The sequence below is a fragment of the Trachemys scripta genome, chromosome 4 (assembly GCF_013100865.1).
Source record: "Trachemys scripta elegans isolate TJP31775 chromosome 4, CAS_Tse_1.0, whole genome shotgun sequence".
NCBI lineage: Eukaryota > Metazoa > Chordata > Testudines > Emydidae > Trachemys > Trachemys scripta.
Window position 1 is genome coordinate 131,219,418 of NC_048301.1, and position 20,005 is coordinate 131,239,422.

General features: G+C 51.1%; 1 protein-coding gene across 4 annotated transcripts in view; it reads left to right on the forward strand.

Annotated features, from left to right (window-relative positions):
- The first annotated feature begins 2,729 nt into the window (after positions 1 to 2,729).
- Positions 2,730 to 20,005, forward strand: part of ADORA1 (adenosine A1 receptor) — a 78,009-nt gene continuing 60,733 nt past the window's right edge. The window contains exons 1-3 of one of the 4 annotated variants that reach the window (XM_034767579.1): positions 2,730 to 3,015; positions 9,917 to 10,225; positions 11,277 to 11,657. In XM_034767579.1, coding sequence (XP_034623470.1) covers positions 11,317 to 11,657 — 341 coding nt within the window. In that variant the 5' untranslated portion in view covers positions 2,730 to 3,015; positions 9,917 to 10,225; positions 11,277 to 11,316. Of the gene's footprint in view, positions 3,016 to 9,734; positions 10,226 to 10,310; positions 10,841 to 11,117; positions 11,185 to 11,276; positions 11,658 to 20,005 lie in introns of those variants that run through there. The other 3 variants (XM_034767578.1, XM_034767580.1, XM_034767581.1) reach the window with 3 other exon arrangements.

The following is a 20,005-nucleotide window of genomic DNA, read 5'->3' on the forward strand; positions in this document are numbered from 1 at the left end:
AATGTAGACAAACCCTCAGTCCAGTGTTGCATCCGAAGAAGTGAGATTTTTACTCACGAAAGCTTATGCCCAAATAAATCTGTTAGTCTTTAAGGTGCCACCAGACTCCTTGTTGTTTTTGTAGATACAGACTAACACGGCTACCCCCTGATACTTGACCTCAGTCCAGTGTGCTGCCCACTAGCCCACACTGCCATGCACAGGGATGGTGGTTGTGTTCTACCCATACCTCCATCATCCATCACTCCCGTACACCAAAGCAATCCGCCCACTCTGTAATTCCTACTGACTCTTTGCTCCTATTTAGCTCCTCTCTTTCTTCCTCTTCCCCATGCTCTTATTTAATGATCTTAAAAACACTTAAACAGGCTCTTGGGTCCATTAAGGAAAAAGGTTTTAGCCTGTTGTGAATCTTCCCTAATAAACAGCATGTCACGTGGGCACTCATGCAAAGCCTCTAGTGAGATTTTTTTTTTTCTTTATTTTTCTTGACGTGATTGGTTCACCTGGGCCTCTTGCACCAGGAAAATTCATCCTTTTCTGGAGTCAAAATCTAGAAGATTCAGAGGCCTGGTCTACACTAGAAAATTAGGTTGGCTTAACGACAGTGCTCAGGGGTGTGAAAAATCCACACTTGTGAGTGGCATAATTAAGCTGACCTATCCCCCTCCCTCGGGGAAGTGGATTACCAATGCCATCAGGAGAACCCCTCCCCAAGGAAAGGTGATAGATCAGTTTAACTAAGCCAATCAGGTAGTATCTACACTGAACTGCCACGGCTGCGTGGGGTAACCAGTTTTATGTTCTGCATTTCTATAGCTCTCTCCCTCTGGAAGAGATGGGCATAGTGGGGAGCAATGATCTTATTTGTCCTGTGACCACCAGTGTGCTGTTTTTTTCCAATGGAAACATTTGGCCGGCTCCTTCAATGCCCTGAACATAACTTCATTATAAATGGTTATTAGGAATTGCTCTTGGATTAGGTCCCAGATTGATAACATTAGTACTACCTCTTTCCAGTGCCGGTTTGGGATTAAAATAGGCTCTGTTTGTGGAAAAAGTGTTCATGAATGAAAAGAAAGAAAAAAACCACCTCTATATCTGGATCCTAATGCAAAGTGCTGATGTTCGCCTGTTTCGGGAGACACAGCCCGCTCATCTGGAGCCTGCCAAGCTCAGGGGCAGGTCAGGAATTTGTTACTTCAGGCAAATCAGATAGTGTAAAAATGTGCCTGGTAGAGCTACTGAGCCTGCCAAGGACAAAACTGGCAGAGATGTCATTTCTGGAGCTTTGGAATGCTCGCCTATTTTCCGTTCCATCGAGTGCTGTTTCAGCCGTCCCAGGGTACATCGCGAACAGCTCCTCGGGGGCACCTTGTAAGCTCCTGTTTCTCCCCACTTGGCAGGTACGGTGATTGAGGCTTGGATTTCTATAAACAAAGCATAAATCCTTGCGAGTCCATGCTCATTGTGGTATGTTTTGGTACTGTCACTTTAAAATTACAGAGACAAGGTGGGTGAGGGAATATCTTTTACTGGACCAACTTCCACTGTGGAAAGAACTGAGCTCTTCAGAAGCTCCGTGTGGCTTGAAAGCTTCTCTCTCTCACCAGCAGAAGTTGGTCCAATAACAGATATTCCCTCATCCTCCTTGTCTCTCAAATATCCTGGGACCCTCATGGCTACAATGCTGCAACCATCTTTAAAATTAGTCATGTGGCATCACCGAGAGGGCTGTGTAAGGGGTCTCTCGCAGCCTCCCCCTACTATACATTTGTCCTCGGAACCAGGGAGCTACGCAGTGCTGAACAGGAGAGAGACACAAGATTTGTGTCCTTCAGCCCCAGTCCGCCTGCCGCGACACTTAGGATCTGTCTACACTGCCGTCAGGGGGTGTGATTGCACCTTTAATCCAGCTAGTTCAGTGACCGAGAGCATGATGGTTCTGTGGAAGCCCAGCCGGGACCCTGGGTAATTATTTGGGTGGCCAGCCCATGCTGATGTCCATGTTGCTGCAGCTTCACTGCTCTTGGTACTTACAAGATATACTCTTGGGTGCATCAAACATGTGCCGTTTCAGAGACCCAATTGCCATGTAGACGTACCCTGAGCTTTAGACTAAGCCGTGCCCTAGCTGACCAGCCAGTGTCTTGGCAGCCCACACATTTGACCTAGTGGCACAGACAGGTCCTCTCTCCGCCACTCGAACTCCTCTCCATACTGAACTTGGGTTCTTTCTCTCTGGAAGACTCTTGCACCAGGGAACCACAAATAGCATTCTGTAACAAGGAGCTCGTCCTCCCAGATCCCTGTCATGCCGAGAGATCATTGTGCTTATGGGGGAAGTGTGGCCCACTAGACAGAGCACTGAGCTGGGACCCAGGCGACCTGCACCCTATTCTTGTCTCTCACACTGGCCTGCTGGGTGAGTTTGAGCAAGTCACTTTTCTCTGCACCTCAGTTTCTCTATCTGTAAAATGGGAGAAATGATACTGATTTCCTTTGTAAAGTGCTCCTGGATCTACGGATGAAAAGTGCTAGATAAGAACTAGGTACTATTGTCCATCTTGTATAAATAGAAAAGCCATGTTACCAATTCTTGTGATATTTGAAGTTCTTCTTACAGCCTTAGCTCTTGGAGTCATGTGATTATGTGAGAATCTCACTTTTTTTTTTTTTTTTTTTATGAAAGCTAAGTTTATAGCCCACATGGCAGAGGAGAAAAGCTTGAAAATGTGACATGATGGCTCAGAAAGCTGATGGCAACTGAAAGAAGCCTGAGTGGTGGACCAAAAAAAAAAGTAAGCCTACTCAGCCAGCCAGTTAGAGCCAGCCTCTTTCCCAGCTCCTGTCGCAAAGGGTGTGGAGTCAGAGCACTGCTGCGCTGCGGTTATACTTAGCTGCCCACCGTCGCGTAGGGGCCTCGGACAGCCTACACACAAAATAAAACACCCTGAGGGTTGCTCTAACTTACATCAGGAGCTGGCTGGGACCCGAAGACCAGGAAGCACAAAGGTATCCTCACCCTATGTTGCCCCATATCCTTCTACTCCTGCGCTGAGTGTGTTTCAGGCCCCCCTTCTGTTGCCAGTCAGCAGAGGATATAAGTCTGTTGTACAGCTAATGAGGGAGTTTTTAGCTCAAGCTGTAGCAGTTTGTGCTTTTAGCTCTGGAGATCCCTAGTTCAGGCCCTGGTGTGCCGGCCAACATGGCAGCCATCATGAATGCAACACAGCACCAGTGGAGATTCAGGTCCTGAGGGAGACCTGAGGGTTGGTTGTTGCAATGAATGTATGCAGCTAATGCAGCGTGAGCCGCTCCTCTGGGGGGGGGCTGCTTCATATCCCCCATGGCAGCTGACTCTTGGCTCCTGTGCAGAGTTTCCTGGGCCATTTCTAGACAGCAGAGAGGTGGGCTGGGTGTGTAGCACCCAGGCCTGAGGTGCAGAGTTTGCCATGTTGGAGCTCTGCTGCGCCTGCACTGTCTGTTTTATGTCAGACTTTCTCAGTATTTTGGGTGACCCAGAGCTGTTCCCAAGCCCCTGTTCATGTGTCACCCTGACCCCTTTGTCATGGTCCTGCTTTGAGCAGGGGGTGGGACTAGATGACCTCCTGAGGTCACTTCCTACCCTGATATTCTATGATATTCTATACCCTGGAGGACCGGAGAATGAAAGCCGTGTCGCCAACTCTCATGATTTCATCGTGAGTCCGGTGCATTTTTGAGGGTTCCCATGAATGTCTGATTTCAGCTTCCAGTTTTGTGATGGTCTGCCCTTATCCAAAATGGCTGCCCTCTCTCATTACTGTTAGTGGGACTAGAGCCACGGGCTGCCCTCACCAAGCTGGCCCCCATCTTCCATTGTGTCCAAAGGGGCTGAAACCAGGTTGCCCTCAGGGAAGATGGTGGCCCCTATAGTCACCGTGGGAGAGCCCAGCAGGGGACAGGGAATGAGATGGTGGGGGAGGGGGAATGTGATCCGAAACTGGACAGGAAACTAATGGGAGTTAGAGGAAAGTAGGGGAGCAAGGCAGACTGTGGGGTGCATGGGAGGTAGGCAAGGCCAAGGGGAAAGGGAAGGAAATATGAGGGGTGGGGGTTTCAAGTGAGTGTTGGAGACTATGGGAGAGCATGTAAGAAAAATGTGACAGGGGCCGGTTTCTATCCTGTGTAGCGAAGGGGGGGGGGGGGGCAAAGAAGAGCAGCTCCCACCATCTCAATGGTAGGCAAGGGTAGATGGAGCCTCCTCCAATCCGTGACCATGGAAGTCACACTTTTGGGTGCATACTGAAGGTTGAGTTTTTTTGACCTTGAGGCAATCAAGCACACAATGGGCGAGGGTGGAGTTTTAAGCCAGACTCGTGCTTTGGAACGTCTGGCATTGGCAGTTCTGGATTTGGACTTTTTCTTGAACCATTCTTGAAACAGAACAGTCCAAAAAAGGTGAACTGACCTGAAAAAATGCAGTCATTCACCTGAGACAATCATACCTGTGATTTCAGTGTAGACCTACCCTAGTGGGATGCTACATCACTGCTTCCTGGTCCCATCACACAAGGCTTCTGGTGTCACGCACAGGAATGTTGCTACATGTAAGTAACTTCATCATACAGCTATGAGAGCATGATTTGGGGTTCCATGTGGGGTCAGTTCATCACTTATAAGGCTTGCACAGGGCCTGAGTTTGGGCAGTTTTATCTTTCTCTGATGGAGGTTTCTTCATATTCATTCCTGAACAGAGATTCTCCAAAAGGACTTTCCCACTCTAAAGTGCAGGTGGCGAGGCTGGTGCGTTAGCAAATGGCTTCTACCCAACGTCGTGGGCTGGATTTTCCATTATGCAGCAGCCGCTAAAGCTGACCCTGGAGTCCCACTTTAAACCCCATAACTTTAACGAGAGGCTTGTGGCCTGTAATCAATGTAAACTTCCTCCTACAGGGCAACACGGAGATTTCCTGATTCACTTACATTCCTCCCTCCACGCACACACGCATCCCCATTGTCCTCTACTGCCAGAGCACAGTTTCCCTCTGCTTTAGCTGAAGCTCTGGATGTGAGAGCAAATGGCTTTTCTGCCATGGCCGTGTCAAAATCCTGCCACTTCTTCCTTCAGGACAGTTGTGAGATTGGCCTGTCCGCTGTCCACATGGCTAAACCTCTCGTCATCTCACATCTTCACTACTATGTCTCCTCACCCTTCCCCCGGCCACACACACACAAACACACACACCCTTCCCAGCCTGTATAAATCCACTTGCATCCATTCAACAAACTGCTGTTTTGGGCTTGCTGCTTTGGCCATATCACCCCTCTCTGCATGTCCCTCGGCTGCCCCCCCCCCCTTCCCTGCCACATCAGATGCTAGCTACTCCTCTTCGCTTTTAAGGCTCATCATGGCCTATCACCACCCTACCTGTTATCTCATCCACACTACAGAGATGCTCACTCCTGCTGCTACTCTGCCAATGGTGCCATCCTCCAGTGCTCATTGGTCAAATTGTCCAACCAGCACCTCCGTGCTTCCTCTCCTGGTGCCCCATAAACCTCTGCTAGTCACCTGCCTCTGAACACTCTCTGCTGCTGGGATGCAGACAAAGAACTTGACAACAGAGTGGCCGCTGGTGTGCCGAGAGCGCAGCTTGTCATGCCGCTCCTAGTGGCCTCATTATTACCTTGCACCTGCCCCCATCTGTGTGTCGTAATCGCTCGTTATATACTTGCGTTGTCTTGTACTTCCATTGTGAGCTCTTCAGAGAAGGGGCCATCCTCGTTCTGTTTGTACAGCACCAAGCACACTGGAGCCCTGCTCCCTTACACTACCATAATACCAATAATAAATAATACAGCCACATTGACATCTTGCAGTCAGGAGGCATGCGAGCACCCATTGGCAGCCCCCCTATCAGCTCCCCCGCCCCAGAACCTCCCACCCGCCGGTGGGCCCGGGGATCAGTGTCTCCCTCTCCCTCCCTGTGCCTCCCATGAGGTGAGGTGGGAGGAGCGGGGACAGGGCATGTTCAAGGTTGGGGATGGAACTGGGCAGGAAGGGGCTGGGGAGAGCAGAGGCAGGGCAGGGGTGGGGCCTTGGGGGAAGGGGTGGATGGAGACAGAGTCTGGGGCACAGCCGGGGGTTAAAGCACCGCCCTGGCACTTTGGAAAGTCGGCGCCTGTGATCAACCCCCCCCACTTCATTGTCAAGAGATGGTTCCACTGCTCTGGGTTTCAGTTGTCTGTATTGTCTATATTTTCCTTGGGACATGGTCCCGATGTTCTGTATAGATCCAGCCAGCAATGATAAATGATCATGCTTAGACGGTGGCACCTGAATGTTCTAACACTGTTCTGCAGGAACTTGTTGGTCCATTCTAATGTTAGTTACACTTTCATTCCCAATCCAAGTCTCTGCCCACAGCTCTCTGCTGATCCGTTCGCTGCTGGATGATGATCAGAGTGCTTTACTATCCTGAGGAATATTTGAAATTCCTCAGACACAAACGGGAAATCATTAGTTGACGTGATCTGGTCAGGTGACCTAGAAGTGGCAAACATGATGCAATGCGTCACAGGGCCTGGCCAAAGAAGTGTTCTTTCTATTGCCACCTCGAATTAAGCATCAATCACAACTTATTCTTTTCTGCAAAATGAATGTGCAGTCTTTGCCAGAACCCAGTGAAAGCTTTGGCAGACTGGCTAGAAATCCAGAGATATTTTCTCCTTCCATTTGTGCCCTTAGATGGAACTTAGATCTTTCAGCTACAAGGTTAGTTTTGGGCATCTCCTGCTTTTTAAGAACCTCTGGCAAGACTTTCTACTGGAAGTCACTTAGTCCCAGTGGAAAACCTAAATCCTGCAAATGCCAGTTGGCCCTACAACATTAGAAAAATGATCTTTTTAATCAATATCCTTCACAACACACTTTGAACCCGCAGACATAAAATCCGCCTTGTTCCTCCTTTTAGTGAAACTGGAAACAGTCCCATATTTCCATAGTTGTCCTATTAGATTTTCTGTTTGTTTGTTTGTTTGTTTTAACCAGGAGGTAGGTTTGTTGCTCTTTCGCTGTCTTGGAGCTCCTCCCTTGGAGGAAGGCTGGCCAGGGGTTAGTGCACTAGCCTGGGTCTTTGGAGAGCTGGTTCAATTCCCCGCTCTGCCACAGAGGCCCTACATAAGAACGGCGATACTGGGTCAGACCAAAGGTCCATCTAGTCCAGTATCCTGTCTACTGATAGTGGCCAATGCCAGGTGCCCCAGAGGGAGTGAACCTAATAGGTAATGATCAAGTGATCTCTCTCCTGCCATCCATCTCCACCCTCTGACAAAGAGAGGCTAGGGACACCATTTCTTACCCATCCTGGCTAATAGCCGTTAATGGATTTAACCTCTATGAATTTATCTAGTTCTCTTTTAAACCCTGTTATAGTCCTAGCCTTCACAACCGCCTCAGGCAAGGAGTTCCACAAGTTGACCGTGCGCTGTGTGAAGAAGAACTTCCTTTTATTTGTTTTAAACCTGCTGCCCATTAATTTCATTTGGTGGCCCCTAGTTCTTGTATTATGGGAATAAGTAAATAACTTTTCCTTATCTACTTTCTCCACATCACTCACGATTTTATATACCTCTATCATATCCGCCCTTAGTCTCCTCTTTTCCAAGCTGAAAAGTCCTAGCCTCTTTTATCTCTCCTCATATGGGACCCCCATTCCAACCCCCTAATCATTTTAGTTGCCCTTCTCTGAACTTTTCTAGAATCATAGATATTAGGGTTGGAAGGGACCTCAGGAGGTCATCTAGTCCAACCCTCTGCTCAAAGCAGGACTAATCCCCAAACAGATTTTTACCCCAGTTCCCTAAATGCCCCCCCAAGGATTGAACTCACATCCCTGGGTTTAGCAGGCCAATGCTCAAACCACTGAGCTATCCCTCCCCCCAGTATATCTTTCTAGTGCCAGTATATCTTTTTTGAGATGAGGAGACCACATCTGTACGCAGTATTCAAGATGTGGGCGTACCATTGATTTATATAAGGGCAATAAGATATTCTCCGTCTTATTCTCTATCCCCTTTTTAATTATTTCTAACATCCTGTTTGCTTTTTTGCCTGCCCTGCATGACCTCGGACAAGTCACTGAAGGTATGTGCACATGGCAGCTGAGAGGTGTGATTCCCAGAATGGGTAGCACATGGGCTATCACCTAAAAATCGCAGTCTAGTGGCATGGGCTAGCTGCCTGCTGAGTACATACCCAGGGGTCAGGGCAGACTGAACTTGGGTGGCTAGCCCAAGGTGACACCACAGCCACGTTGCTATTTTTAGGTGCTAGTTGGAGCAGAGCTAGCATATGTGTCTGCCTGTGCTGGGAGTTACATCTCCCAGCAGCTGTCTCCCCGAGTCCCTCTGAGCCTTAGTTCCTCATCTGTTTAACTGGGATAATAGAATTGCCCTGCCTAACAGGCGTGTGTGAGGATGCTCTCAGCTACTCTGAGGGCCAGAGAAGTACCAAATGATTGTTTCTGCCAACCCATCCTTCCTCCTTACAATGGTTATTATACTTGCTGTCCAGAAAGAGCAAACAGATCTTCTAAATCAGTGGTTTTCAACCTTGTTTCATTTGCAGACCCCTAAAAAATTTCAAATGGAGATGCAAGTCCCTCTGGAAATCTTAGCCATAGTCTGTGGACCCCTAGGGGTGCATGGACCACAGGTTGAAAACCACTGTTCTAAATCCAAATGGCCTTTCATTTAGGTTTATGAGACCAGCTGAACAAGAAAGAACAAAAGTCAACTCCCCCTAGAGAGAGCACAGTGTGTATCCCTGCTGAATCCTGGGAACATAATGGCTACTGACCTGCGTGAGCTCCACCCTTTAAGGGTTTGGGACACAAAGTGAAAGGCAGTACTGTTTCATAGCTACACGTGGTCCCTGATATTTTGGAGACTCTTGCTTGAACTACACCTAATAATTAATCTAAGACAAATCTAGTTATGTAAACTTCCCGGTCTCTGCTAATTGTGCATGTTGATTTTAGGACTGAAGGGGCTGGATATTGGTCCAGGCAGGCATTCATAGTTATTCAGTAGCCTTGCAAATGCAGACAGTGCATTGCTATTGGGGAATACCGGGGAGGGGCGGGGGCAGGAAATTCCACAGGTAGCAGGATAGCACAGCTAACCAGCTTCTTCCGGGGCATATGGCACAGGTGTGGCCTTGAATGCTGTTGGCATCTCTTCAGACCCAGTTCTGCCTCCAAACCTAGGTCCTGACCGAACTCCCCTAACACGGAATAGTCCCTGAGTCTGTGCCTAGCCCTGCTGATGTCAGAGGAGCTCTTAGTGGTGCTCCCAAATATAGAATGATAGAATATTAGGGTTGGAAGAGACCTCAGGAGGTCATCTAATCCAACCCCCTGCTCAAAGCAGGACCAACACCAACTAAATCATCCCAGACAGGGCTTTGTTAAGCCAGGCCTTAAAAACCTCTAAGGGTGGAGATTCCACCACCTCCCTAAATAACTCATTCCAGTGCTTCACCACTCTCCTAGTGAAATAGTGTTTCCTAATATCCAACCTAGACCTCCCCCACTGCAACTAGAGACCATTGCTCCTTGTTCTGTCATCTGCCAGGATTGCGAAGAGCCGAGCTCCATCCTCTTTGGAACCCCCCTTCAGATAGTTGAAGGCTGCTATTAAATCTCTCCTCACTCTTCTCTTCTGTAGACTAAATAACTCCAGTGCCCTCAGCCTCTCCTCCTAAGCTATGTGCCCCAGCCCCCTAATCATTTTTGTTGCCCTCCGCTGGACTCTCTCCGCCAGACTCTCTCCAGCATGAGTAAGGGGGTCCGAATCTGGCTCCGGTGAATTAAACATAAGTGTGCGGGTGAGACCATGAGTGTGCCTTCTGCATCTCTTCTGTTCACAGGCACTTCCAGCCAAGCTCCTTGGGGGCTTGATTTGGACAGAGCCCAGGAGGTGCTGGGGGAATTCATCCCCACAACGCAGGCGGTGTTTACATGCTGTCCTCCTGGGAGTTCTGCCCGGGCTGACAGTCCCACTGTCGGGCTGCGCCGGGTCCCTTGGCAAACGGGAGCTGCAGGCACTTTCCACCACGGCAAGGACAGAGGGTGATGCCGGCACAGCCCGTGCCTGGCACTTCATCAGAGCCTGAGGCCAGACGCCGCCGTTGGACCCACTAATCTATCACCCTGCAAAGCAAACCGCGCAGCGAGGGGTGAGGCTCGGGTGGAGCCAGGGTGTGGTTCTGGGTGGGGCGGTCCTGGAGATGGGGCTCGTGCTGGAGCTCGCTGTGGGGTGGGGGGCTGAGTTTGCTGCTGCCTCGGGCGCTGGTTCTGGGGCTGATCCGGATCCTGGGGCTGGTTCTGGGCCTGATCCTGAGCTAGGCGCCAGTGCAGCCGAAGGGCTCCGAGCCCCTGGCCGCCGCCCCCTGCCCGGTCCGGTGGTGCGGAGCCGCCGCTAGCTCTTTAAAATGTTGCAGGGGCTGAGCGCGGCGCGTGTGGCCATGTGATTGCCGGGGAGGCTGCAGGCGGCGAGTGGAGCCGGGCTGGGGGCGCGGTGTCCGGCTGCTGAGCGCCGCCGGGGCGGCTGAGCCCGAGCCCGAGCCCGAGCCCGGGCTGCCAAGGGCAAGGAGCCTGCTGCGGGCGCGGGATGGCGGAGACCCAATAGCCCGGGCGGCCGCTCGCACGGGCTGAGTCCGCCGCTGCCCCGCCGGGAGTCGCGCGTTGCCTGCCAGAGAGGAGCGCACGGGCGTGCGGGACTCAGCCACTTCGGAGCCGGGCCAGCGCGGCTGGGAGGTGCCCGCTGCTCCGGGGGGCAGGGACCTGCCTAGGTGAGGGGGGTGGCCGGCTGGGGCGTGGTGGATAGGTGGGAGTTGGTGACCGGCTTGGGTGGGCTGCCGAGGGAGGCGGGGTGAACAGGTGGGAGAGGGGTGGACAGGTGAGAAGAGGTGGCCGGATGGAGGGTGGACAGGTGGAAGGGGAGTGGCCAGGTCGGACAGGGTGGACAGGTGGGACGGGGTGGTCAGTTGAGGGGTGGGGTGGGCTGGGCTGCTGAGAGAGGTGGACAAGTGGCTGGCTGGAGGGTGGGTGTACGGTGGGGGAGGTGTGGCCAGCAGGGTGGTGGCCGGTTCGGGGATGAGCCAGTGAGGGAGGTGGCCAGCAAGAGGACGGACAGGTGAGGGTTGCTGTCCTCACAGCTGCTCTCCAGTTGGTGGGCTAGGCATAATGCCAATGCCAGGGGTAACTGTCTTCCCCATGTGTTTGCAGGTGACCGACGGGCCCTGTCTCCAGCGGGGATCAGGGCACTATGGCACAGTCCGTCTCTGCCTTCCAGGTTGCCTACATCACCATCGAAGTGCTGATTGCCTTGGTGTCTGTGCCAGGGAACATCCTGGTGATCTGGGCTGTCAAAAAGAACCAGGCTCTGCAGGATGCCACCTTCAGCTTCATTGTCTCGCTGGCCGTGGCTGACGTGGCGGTGGGCACCCTGGTCATCCCACTCGCCATCGTTATCAACATTGGGCCGCAGATGGAGTTCTACACCTGCCTGATGGTGGCCTGCCCTGTCCTCATCCTCACTGAAAGCTCCATCCTGGCTCTGCTGGCCATCGCTGTGGATCGCTACCTGCGGGTGAAGATCCCCCTAAGGTAGGAAATCCCCTGGGTGCAGCAGAGCCTCTGCTGTCACCTTGTGACAGAGCCAGGATGCTGCTGCTGGCAGCATGAAGACAGGTCCATCTATAATCCTGGCTGAGATCAGGAACACCCCACCTCCCTCTGCAGCAGCAGGGCCACTCTCATGTCTCCAACCCCCTCGTGTCTCCATCCCGCTTAGAGGGCTGGATGGCCAGAGGGTCTATCCATCTGCCATGCTGTACACACCTGCCACATTGACAGGCCAGCCCATAGTGATCATGATGGCAGTGAATGTGTCCAGCTCCACAAGGAGTGCTGGTAGTGACCGGCTGCCCTAGACGCTATGGGGAGAAGAGGCCCAGAAGCTGTACCTGATACAGAGCTGCTTGCTCTACTCTGGCCTGCCCACACACTTAACACTGCTTCAACACTTCCTCCCGGGATGTGTTTATTTAGAATGTGCCTGTGAATTGTGCTCCTGTTGCCATGTGCCTTGCGCCACGTGGCTATGTAACCCCTCCACCCCCACTGCCCTACACACTCCCAGGCCGGCACAGAACAAAGAAGTATGCCCTGGAGCTGAGCGCCACTAGAGAGAGGATTAGCTGCATGACAGTGGCATGCTTCAGACAGCAGGAATGTGAAGACAGCCCCGGCCTGACTCCTGGCTCAGAGTGGGGCCTGGAAACCCAGTGTCTGATTATAATGGCTCTGGGGCATCCAAAGCCCCCAGCGAGTCTGGTGCCCGTGCTACGCGGGGGCTCCTGAGGGGCCAGTGCTGGTGCTGCCTTGGAGCAGAGAGGGAGCCAGTGTTCTAATCAACACTTGCCACCTGCTCCCCTCTCCGTCCTAGGGCAGAACTGCCTTCCCAGAGGAAGCACTGGCTAGGGAGATGCTCCAGAAGTTAGGAAATTCTGAGACCCTTTTCCTCCTGGCTATTATGTTTGCTGACAAAGCCAAGCCCATAGTAAGTGATGTCTAATTGCCATCATGTTGTGCCTGGGCAGAATGCGGGCGGCGGGGGGGAGGGGGGGAATGCCCTTTGTTTGAACTCTGTAGCGCTGATAGGAAATGTTTAACCCCTTCACTTCTCCGCTGCTCCCCTGGTGCTCTTGGGCTGCCAGGCTTCGTGGCCTTTTCCCAGCAGAGACCCTGAAACACATGGTGCCGTGGGAGCTGGGTAGAGGCGCTGGCTATGCATGGCAAGGGGGTGGGGATCTGCATGGTTGCTAGATGTGGTGGTGCTGGAGCTGCATTGTTTCATAGATGTGGTGCATAGATGTGTGGCTTCTAGATGCATATGTACTGTAGGAAGTTCTCTGAACATCCTGAGGTTCCTGCTTTGGCTGCTTCTGCTCCTACTGACTGGAGTCCCTGTCTGGCTCCTCTCTGCTGCTTTTTCCCAGGGCTCCATGGCAGAGGGAGAGGGGTGGCACCCCCAGACTAGGCTGCACATAGTGATCTTGGGGTTCATTTAGCAACAAAGCAGTGAATGAGAAAAGAATAAAACTTTGAATAAAACAAACTAGAGAGCATCTGTGGTGAACTGCTGTGCACAGCTACTCTGGGTTGTCCACCCAGCTTCCAGGGCATATCTCTAAACTCCTAGATTCATCATACTCATGAGGGAGCATCTCTACATTATAATCTTCCACAAACATCTCTCTGCATCTTCCCTCTTAAAGAAAAACCAATTAGTTCTTAAATACACACATATATAAATAAACAGCTAACAACCATCTAATATCTCTCTGGAGTGAGTCTTTACCGCTCACTTTCCCTTTCTCCAGGTTAGCAAGTCTCTCTGAGTCTTTCAGGACGTTTTATCTCCCTCTCTGATCTTCTCAGTATCAGCCTTTCATTAGTTGTTCTCTTGTTCCTTGCCAGTTTCTTCTTTGTCTGTTGATGATAAAGGATTAGCCGGTTGGGAAATGCCAGAGTCCACATCAGCTGTCAAAGTGTTGGAACTTCCTGGGATTACTCATAGATCCCTTTGATTAAAATGTGTCCCCCTTGTCTGTCTGGACTACGTAAAACCTTGGATGCAGCTGTTCTTTAATGGTACCCCTTTGGTCCCAAATATTAGACGTGTGATTCCTCAGGCACACTCTATCACAGAGGTAGGCAACCTTTCAGAAGTGCTGTGCCGTGTCTTCATTTATTCACTTTAATTTAAGGTTTTGCGTGCCAGTAATACATTTTAACATTTTTAGAAGGCCTCTTTCTATAAGTCTATAATATATAACTAAACTATTGTTGTATGTAAAGTAAATAAAGGTTTTAAAATGTTTAAGAAGCTTCATTTAAAATTAAAATTAAAATGCAGAGCCCCCCAGATCAGTGGCCAGAACCCAGGCAGTGAGAGTACCACTGAAAATCAGCTCACATGCCGCCTTCAGCACACGTGCCATAGGTTGCCTACCCCTGCTCTATCACCTGGGTTAAGAGATGGGAGATCCCGGGCCCTTTTGTCAAAATAATTCTGCTTCCACTTCTGATTTTCTTTCATCTTCTGCATGGTTTCATTGTCATGAGATTTCAGCAAATTATCAGTGATTGGTACATTAGATCTGATCCTTCTTCCCATTACCAGATGAGCTGGAGAAAAGCTATACTCCAGGGGTGTACTTTGGTAAACCACTAATGCTTTATACAAATCACCCCCACTGTCAAAAATCTTTTTAAAGTGTCTGTTACTGTCCGTATTGACCTTTCCACAAGCCCATTCAATTGGGGGTAATTTGGGCTTGATGTTTTGTGATGAAAATCCCAATCTAAGGCAAATTGCCTAAATCTGCACTGTAAAATTGTGACCCATTTAGGGTGACCAGATAGCAAGTGTGAAAAATCAAGACGGGGGTGGGAGGTAATAGGAGCCTATATAGGAAAAAGCCCCAAATATCAGGACTGTCCCTGTAAAATTGGGACATCTGGTCACCCTAGACCCATTAGCACTAAAGACTTCATCTGCAATTCCATGTTTGGAGAAGATTCCCTTCATGCCGCCTATCACTGACTTGCTATTAGTACTGTGCAGTGTGCAAATTTCTGGATACAGAGAATAATAAGCTGTGACTATTAAAGAATCCTTTGATTGCCAGGTAGATAAGTCAGTGCCGACCTTCTCATAAGGCCTTTGTGGAACTGGGTAAGTTCTCAGCAGCTCTGCCTCTTGGCATGGCTTGTATTTCAAGCATGAAAAGCAGTTTCCTACCACATTAATAATGTTGTGGTTGCTCCGCAGCCAATACAGCACCTCTCGTGCTCATTGTTTGGACTTCTCAATTCCTAAATGACCCTCGTGGACCTTCTGTATAACCTTACTGCCCGGGAAAATCATCCCATCTATCACAGCAAGCTCAGGTCTGCAGTTCCAATGGTCTCTTCTACTTGGGCAGCAACTGCTTATTTCTACAGGCAGGGGCAGCTCTATGTATTTTGCCACCCCAAGCACGGCAGTCAGGCAGCCTTCGGCGGCATGCCTGCGGGAGATCTGCTGGTAACACAGATTCGGTGGCGTGCCTGCGGGAGGTCCACCGGTCCCATGCCTTTGGCGTACCCGCCGCTGTAACTGCGGGACTGGCAGACCTCCCGCAGGCATGCCACCGAAGGCAGCCTGACTGCCGCCCTCACAGCGACCAACAGGCCCCCCCCCCCTCCCCGTGGCTTGCCGCCCCAGGCACGCGCTTGGTGCACTGGTGTCTGGAGCCGCCCCTGTCTACAGGCCACCCTTTAATGATCACTTCTTTAAGGATCCCCGATGATTCATCTTTCTCTGTTTTTCCTCTTATTAGTTGCGGTTTCCTTCTCGTTCGGCACTTGTGACAGCAAGTAATGATCTTGGGGTTCATTAAGCAACAAAGCGGTGAATGAGGAAGGAATAAAACTTTTAATAAAACAAACTAGAGAGTGTCTGTGGTGAACCGCTCTGCACAGTTATACTGGGTTCTCCACCCCCCTTCCCCGCTCGCTGGGCACAGCTCTAAACTCCTATATTCATCATACTGTCCCTTATGAGGGAGCGTCTCTAAATTAATAATCTTCCGCAAACCTATCTCTACCCTGCATGGACCTGCTGTGGCCACAGCCCAGCTGAACAACCAGAGTTTGCTTTTTTGGACTGTTTAGACAGGGTGTCCTGGCAGGGCTACCATCCCCTCTGCGAGCGACAGCCCCCACCCCCACTCCCCAGCTCTTGAGGTGAGCGTGATGGCCTGATTAGTCCAGACTGGCTTTCTCCTTTTATAAGAATATTCTATTTATCCCACATTTAAAAAAAAAAACAGTGTCAGTTTGGCCAGGAGGTAAGAATTTAAACACAGCAGCGGGGGGATGCACAGTTGAAATTCCAGCACCAGGTTTGTTCCTGCAGCTTGCCCATCTCCTATCTAACAGCCTTCCTAAGGCAATATCCATGCACCGCCCCTCCCTTTCCCTCCCAGTGCTTCCACTGCCACCAAACAGCTGTTTTCCGGTGCTCCTAAGGCAGTATCCATGCACCCATGAGAGCTGTACTCCCCCCTCCACCAAACTGAGCTCTGGCTGCACTTTTGGATATATGATGATATGACTGTTATTATTCCATATTATTATTAATTTCTATTGCGGTAGCACTTAGGAACCCCAATAATGACCAGGAGCCCATTGTGCAAGGCGCTGCACAAACACAGAACTAAAAGACGATCTCTCCCAGCCCACGCGTGCCGGAAGGATTGTAGTTCAGAGATCTCTAGGCCTTCTCAAGAGGGTGACTCGAGGGGTGGGAGCCGAAGGAATCTCCCATCTGTATGGGCAGGGCTAGTGAGGCAACCAGGGAGTAGTTAGCTGGGCTCCTGACTGAGAATTGTCTGGTGTTTCCCTTGTTTTACAGACTAAACCTTACATTTCTAACAAATGTCTTGCTGTGGGAATTTCTTTGCTTTTATGTGTATTTGCCATAGTAAACTAATAGCAAAGCAGGTCGCATCCCTACACAGCTCATTAGTGTAGTAGTTAAGGCTGCAGTGGTACAATATCGTAGTTCAAGGCTGGGACAGACAATGTTTATAAAGGATTTTTTCCAAGCTAGAACCAGCTATAATTTTATACCTGGTTTATCTCTGTGTAACCCCCACCCCCGGGTGTTAAAATTACTCCAAAAATATGCTTACTGGGTCTGGAGCTTGCACCTTTAAGCACCATTGATCAGGATGACGCTAAGGGCAGGTTGACCCAGCTACAGTGCTCAGGGAGGGGTATGAGAAATCCACACACCTCAGCAGTGTTGTTAAGCCAACCCAGTGCAGACAGTACGAGGTCGATGGAAGAATTCTACCGCCTCTCGGAGCGGTGGATGAACTCTGCTGATGGAAGAACCCTTCCTGTCGCAGCAGTCAGCGTCTGCAATGGCACAGCTGCCCAGCTTGACCCCTGGGTCAACGGAGTTGATCGGCACACCTGGGTGCTCGGCATCTCTGCAGATCAGGCTGCTTGGGAGAAGTATGGTGATAAAGTGCCGGGCAGTGTCCCTGCCCTACGTAGCCTGGCTCGCACAGTGTCAGGGATGAGCGGGCTGTGATTGGCTGGTGGGATAGGGCAGAGGAATAGGTGCCTTTTAAAGGGGCTGGTGAGTCAGGAAGAGCAGTTTGGAGACATCTAGAGCGTAAGCCCCACGCCTCTATCTCCCAGCTGGCGTTTGGGAAACCCCAGGGAGGGCTGCTAGCCCAGGGTCCTGTATCTGGCAGTTCAGGCACCAAGACACTAGAGAGCAGAGAACCGGGCTGTGATAGGATTCTGGAATCTGTCAGCAACCGCAGAAGAGATTTACATAGAGAGAGACAGACATGCCACCACCCTGTCACGCAGCAGAGTGGGATCCGCTCTGACCTTCTCTGCACCAGCCGTTTCTCGCCTCTTTCACCTCTGTCCCATTGGGCTGGGGAGGACTAGGGCCTGACAGCTCAAAGGCAGAGCACGCAGTGCAAGCAGGCATTGCCTTCCAGGCAGAGAAAGCAGGCTGTCTGCCAGCATGAGCGTGGCACAGTGGGCTGATAAACCAGCCCTCGCTGGATCAGGCTTTTAGCCACGATCAGGCTGTTGGCTGTGCTGGAAGGATGGCCAAGTGATATGGGAGCTAGTCTGGGAACTTGGAGACCTGGCTTTAATTCTTTGCTCCACCACAGCCTTCCTGGGTGACCTTAGGAAAGTCACGTAGTTTCTCTCTGTGCCTCGCTTCTCCATCTGTACAGAGGGGATAATAGCACCTAATATTGTTCCAGACTGGGTGGGGCTCAGATACTACAGCAGTAGGGGCGATATAAGCAGAGGTGGATTTACAGTGAAACACAGGGTGCCCTGGCACGGGCCCCCCAATGACAGGGGGCCCCAGGGCTGGGCAGCTGCGGGGGCAGAAGCTTGGTCCTGCCAGCTCCTGGGGCTTCTGCTGCAGGCTCCGCACTCACCGACAACTAAGCTCTCCACTCCCAAACCTCCTCCCCTGAGTGTGCCACATTCCCGCCCCTCCCTCTCCCTCTCAGTGCTTCCCCCGCCACCAAACAGCTGTTTGCTGATGCTCAGGTCAATCCGGGAGGGAGGGGGAGGAGGCGGAGAAGAGGTGGGGGCGGGGCCTTGGGGAAGTAGGTGGAATCGGGGCAAGGCGGAGCAAAGGCAGGATTTCCACACTCCCTCTACACATACCCCTCCCAACCCCCTGCCATGAGCCACTCAGGGCAGGGGACTGGGAGCACCCTGACGACCCCAGCCTACACCCCCAACCCCCTGCCCTCCCTGACTCCTGCATACACACCCCACATCCCCACCTGCACCCCTCACACCAAACAGGAGCTGCCCCAGGTAAGCGTTCCACACCCCAACCCCCTGCCCCAGCCCTGAGCCCCCTCCCACACCCTAACTCCTAGCCAGACTCTGCACCCCAACTCCCAGCCTGCTCCTGCACCCTAACTTCCTCCAGACTCTGCACCCCCATTCTGAGCTCCATCTCACACCCTAAGTCCTGGCTAGACCCCAATTTTTTTTACATTTTTTTTTTTTTATAAAGCGCTCTTATCCAAAGCGCTTTACAATAGTTAGCTAATGGTACAAACAGTATTTGGAAAGATCATTAAGTGGTCAGTGATTTTTCAAGTGGTCTGTGGAAAAATAAGTTAGACTACAAAAACAATCAAGGTACTTTACTTTATTTTCATTTACTTCCTATTACTTATAGGAGGAGGATGAAGGGGAAAAAAAGAATGAAAAACGGGGGCAGGGAAAGATAAGAGAGAATGTTCTTTTTCTTGGCTGGGTCCCAAGGAGGACCCCCCAAAATGAAGCTAAGCACAGGGCCCCACTAACTCTAAATTGGCCACTGCATAGAAGTACTGAAGATAAGTTAAGCAGAGTAGCTCTGAGGAAGGGAGGTTCCCAACATGAACCACTGTCGCTGACCGCCCAAGGCAGGACAGTTGCTTGGTGGAGACCACTGGCAAGGTGGGGCTCTGACAAGCAGCTGCTACCTTGTCTGCTGAAGGGCAATAAGGCCAACCCTTTCAGCTGTTCTGTTGGCTCTTAAATTGTCCCAGAGCCCCATCTCCTATCAGTAGCTCCCACAGCAAGCACTGGCTCTGTGTTTTTTGGCAGGGCAGGCGTGCTGGTAGCAGATGGGGGAATGCTTGTCTGATGCTGCTGGCTCCCTGTGAGTGGAGCAGGAGCAATGAGTCCTTGGCCAGCACCTTAGCTCCATCTTTGTGCAAGCGGCCACGCTGGTCTTCAGCCAAAATCAGTATCCGCCTGAGTTCTGGGACTTCTTTCTCAGGGTCCTGCTTGTTTTTCAGACCCCAGAGTAGTGGGGTCACTTGGCTTCAGGAGGGCTTTTCACATTCAGCCATTTACTGGCAATGGGGAAGTTATGCTCCAGTAGGGACCACTGGCCAGATGAGAGAACAACGTGAATGGACTGAATTTGGCCCCGCGTTTGAACAGTTTGACTTGACCTTCTCTGCCTCTGTTATCCGCACCTGCAAAATGGGGATAACACCCAGCTAGCTCACAGGGTTATTTCACAAAAGCTCCTCACATGGAAGCCCCACGGCAAGGCAGCGTATTATCGCTACCCACAATGACTAGTATTTTCTGTTCTGCAATCTAGTGCTCACCTAGCAGGGCAGGCAGACTTTGCAGTTACCGCTATAAAATAGGCAGGCTGGCACACTGGGAAACGCTTTGTTTTGCATCCTAGCAAGAGACTCCTGAGCATTAACCCAGTGATTAAAGCTAAAGCTCCTGCTTCAACTCTGTGCCCCTCCTCCCCCGCAGTGCACTTTCCCAGAAACCTGCATGATCAAATTAAGTCAAGGAGCAGAGCAGCAGATGTGAGGGAACCC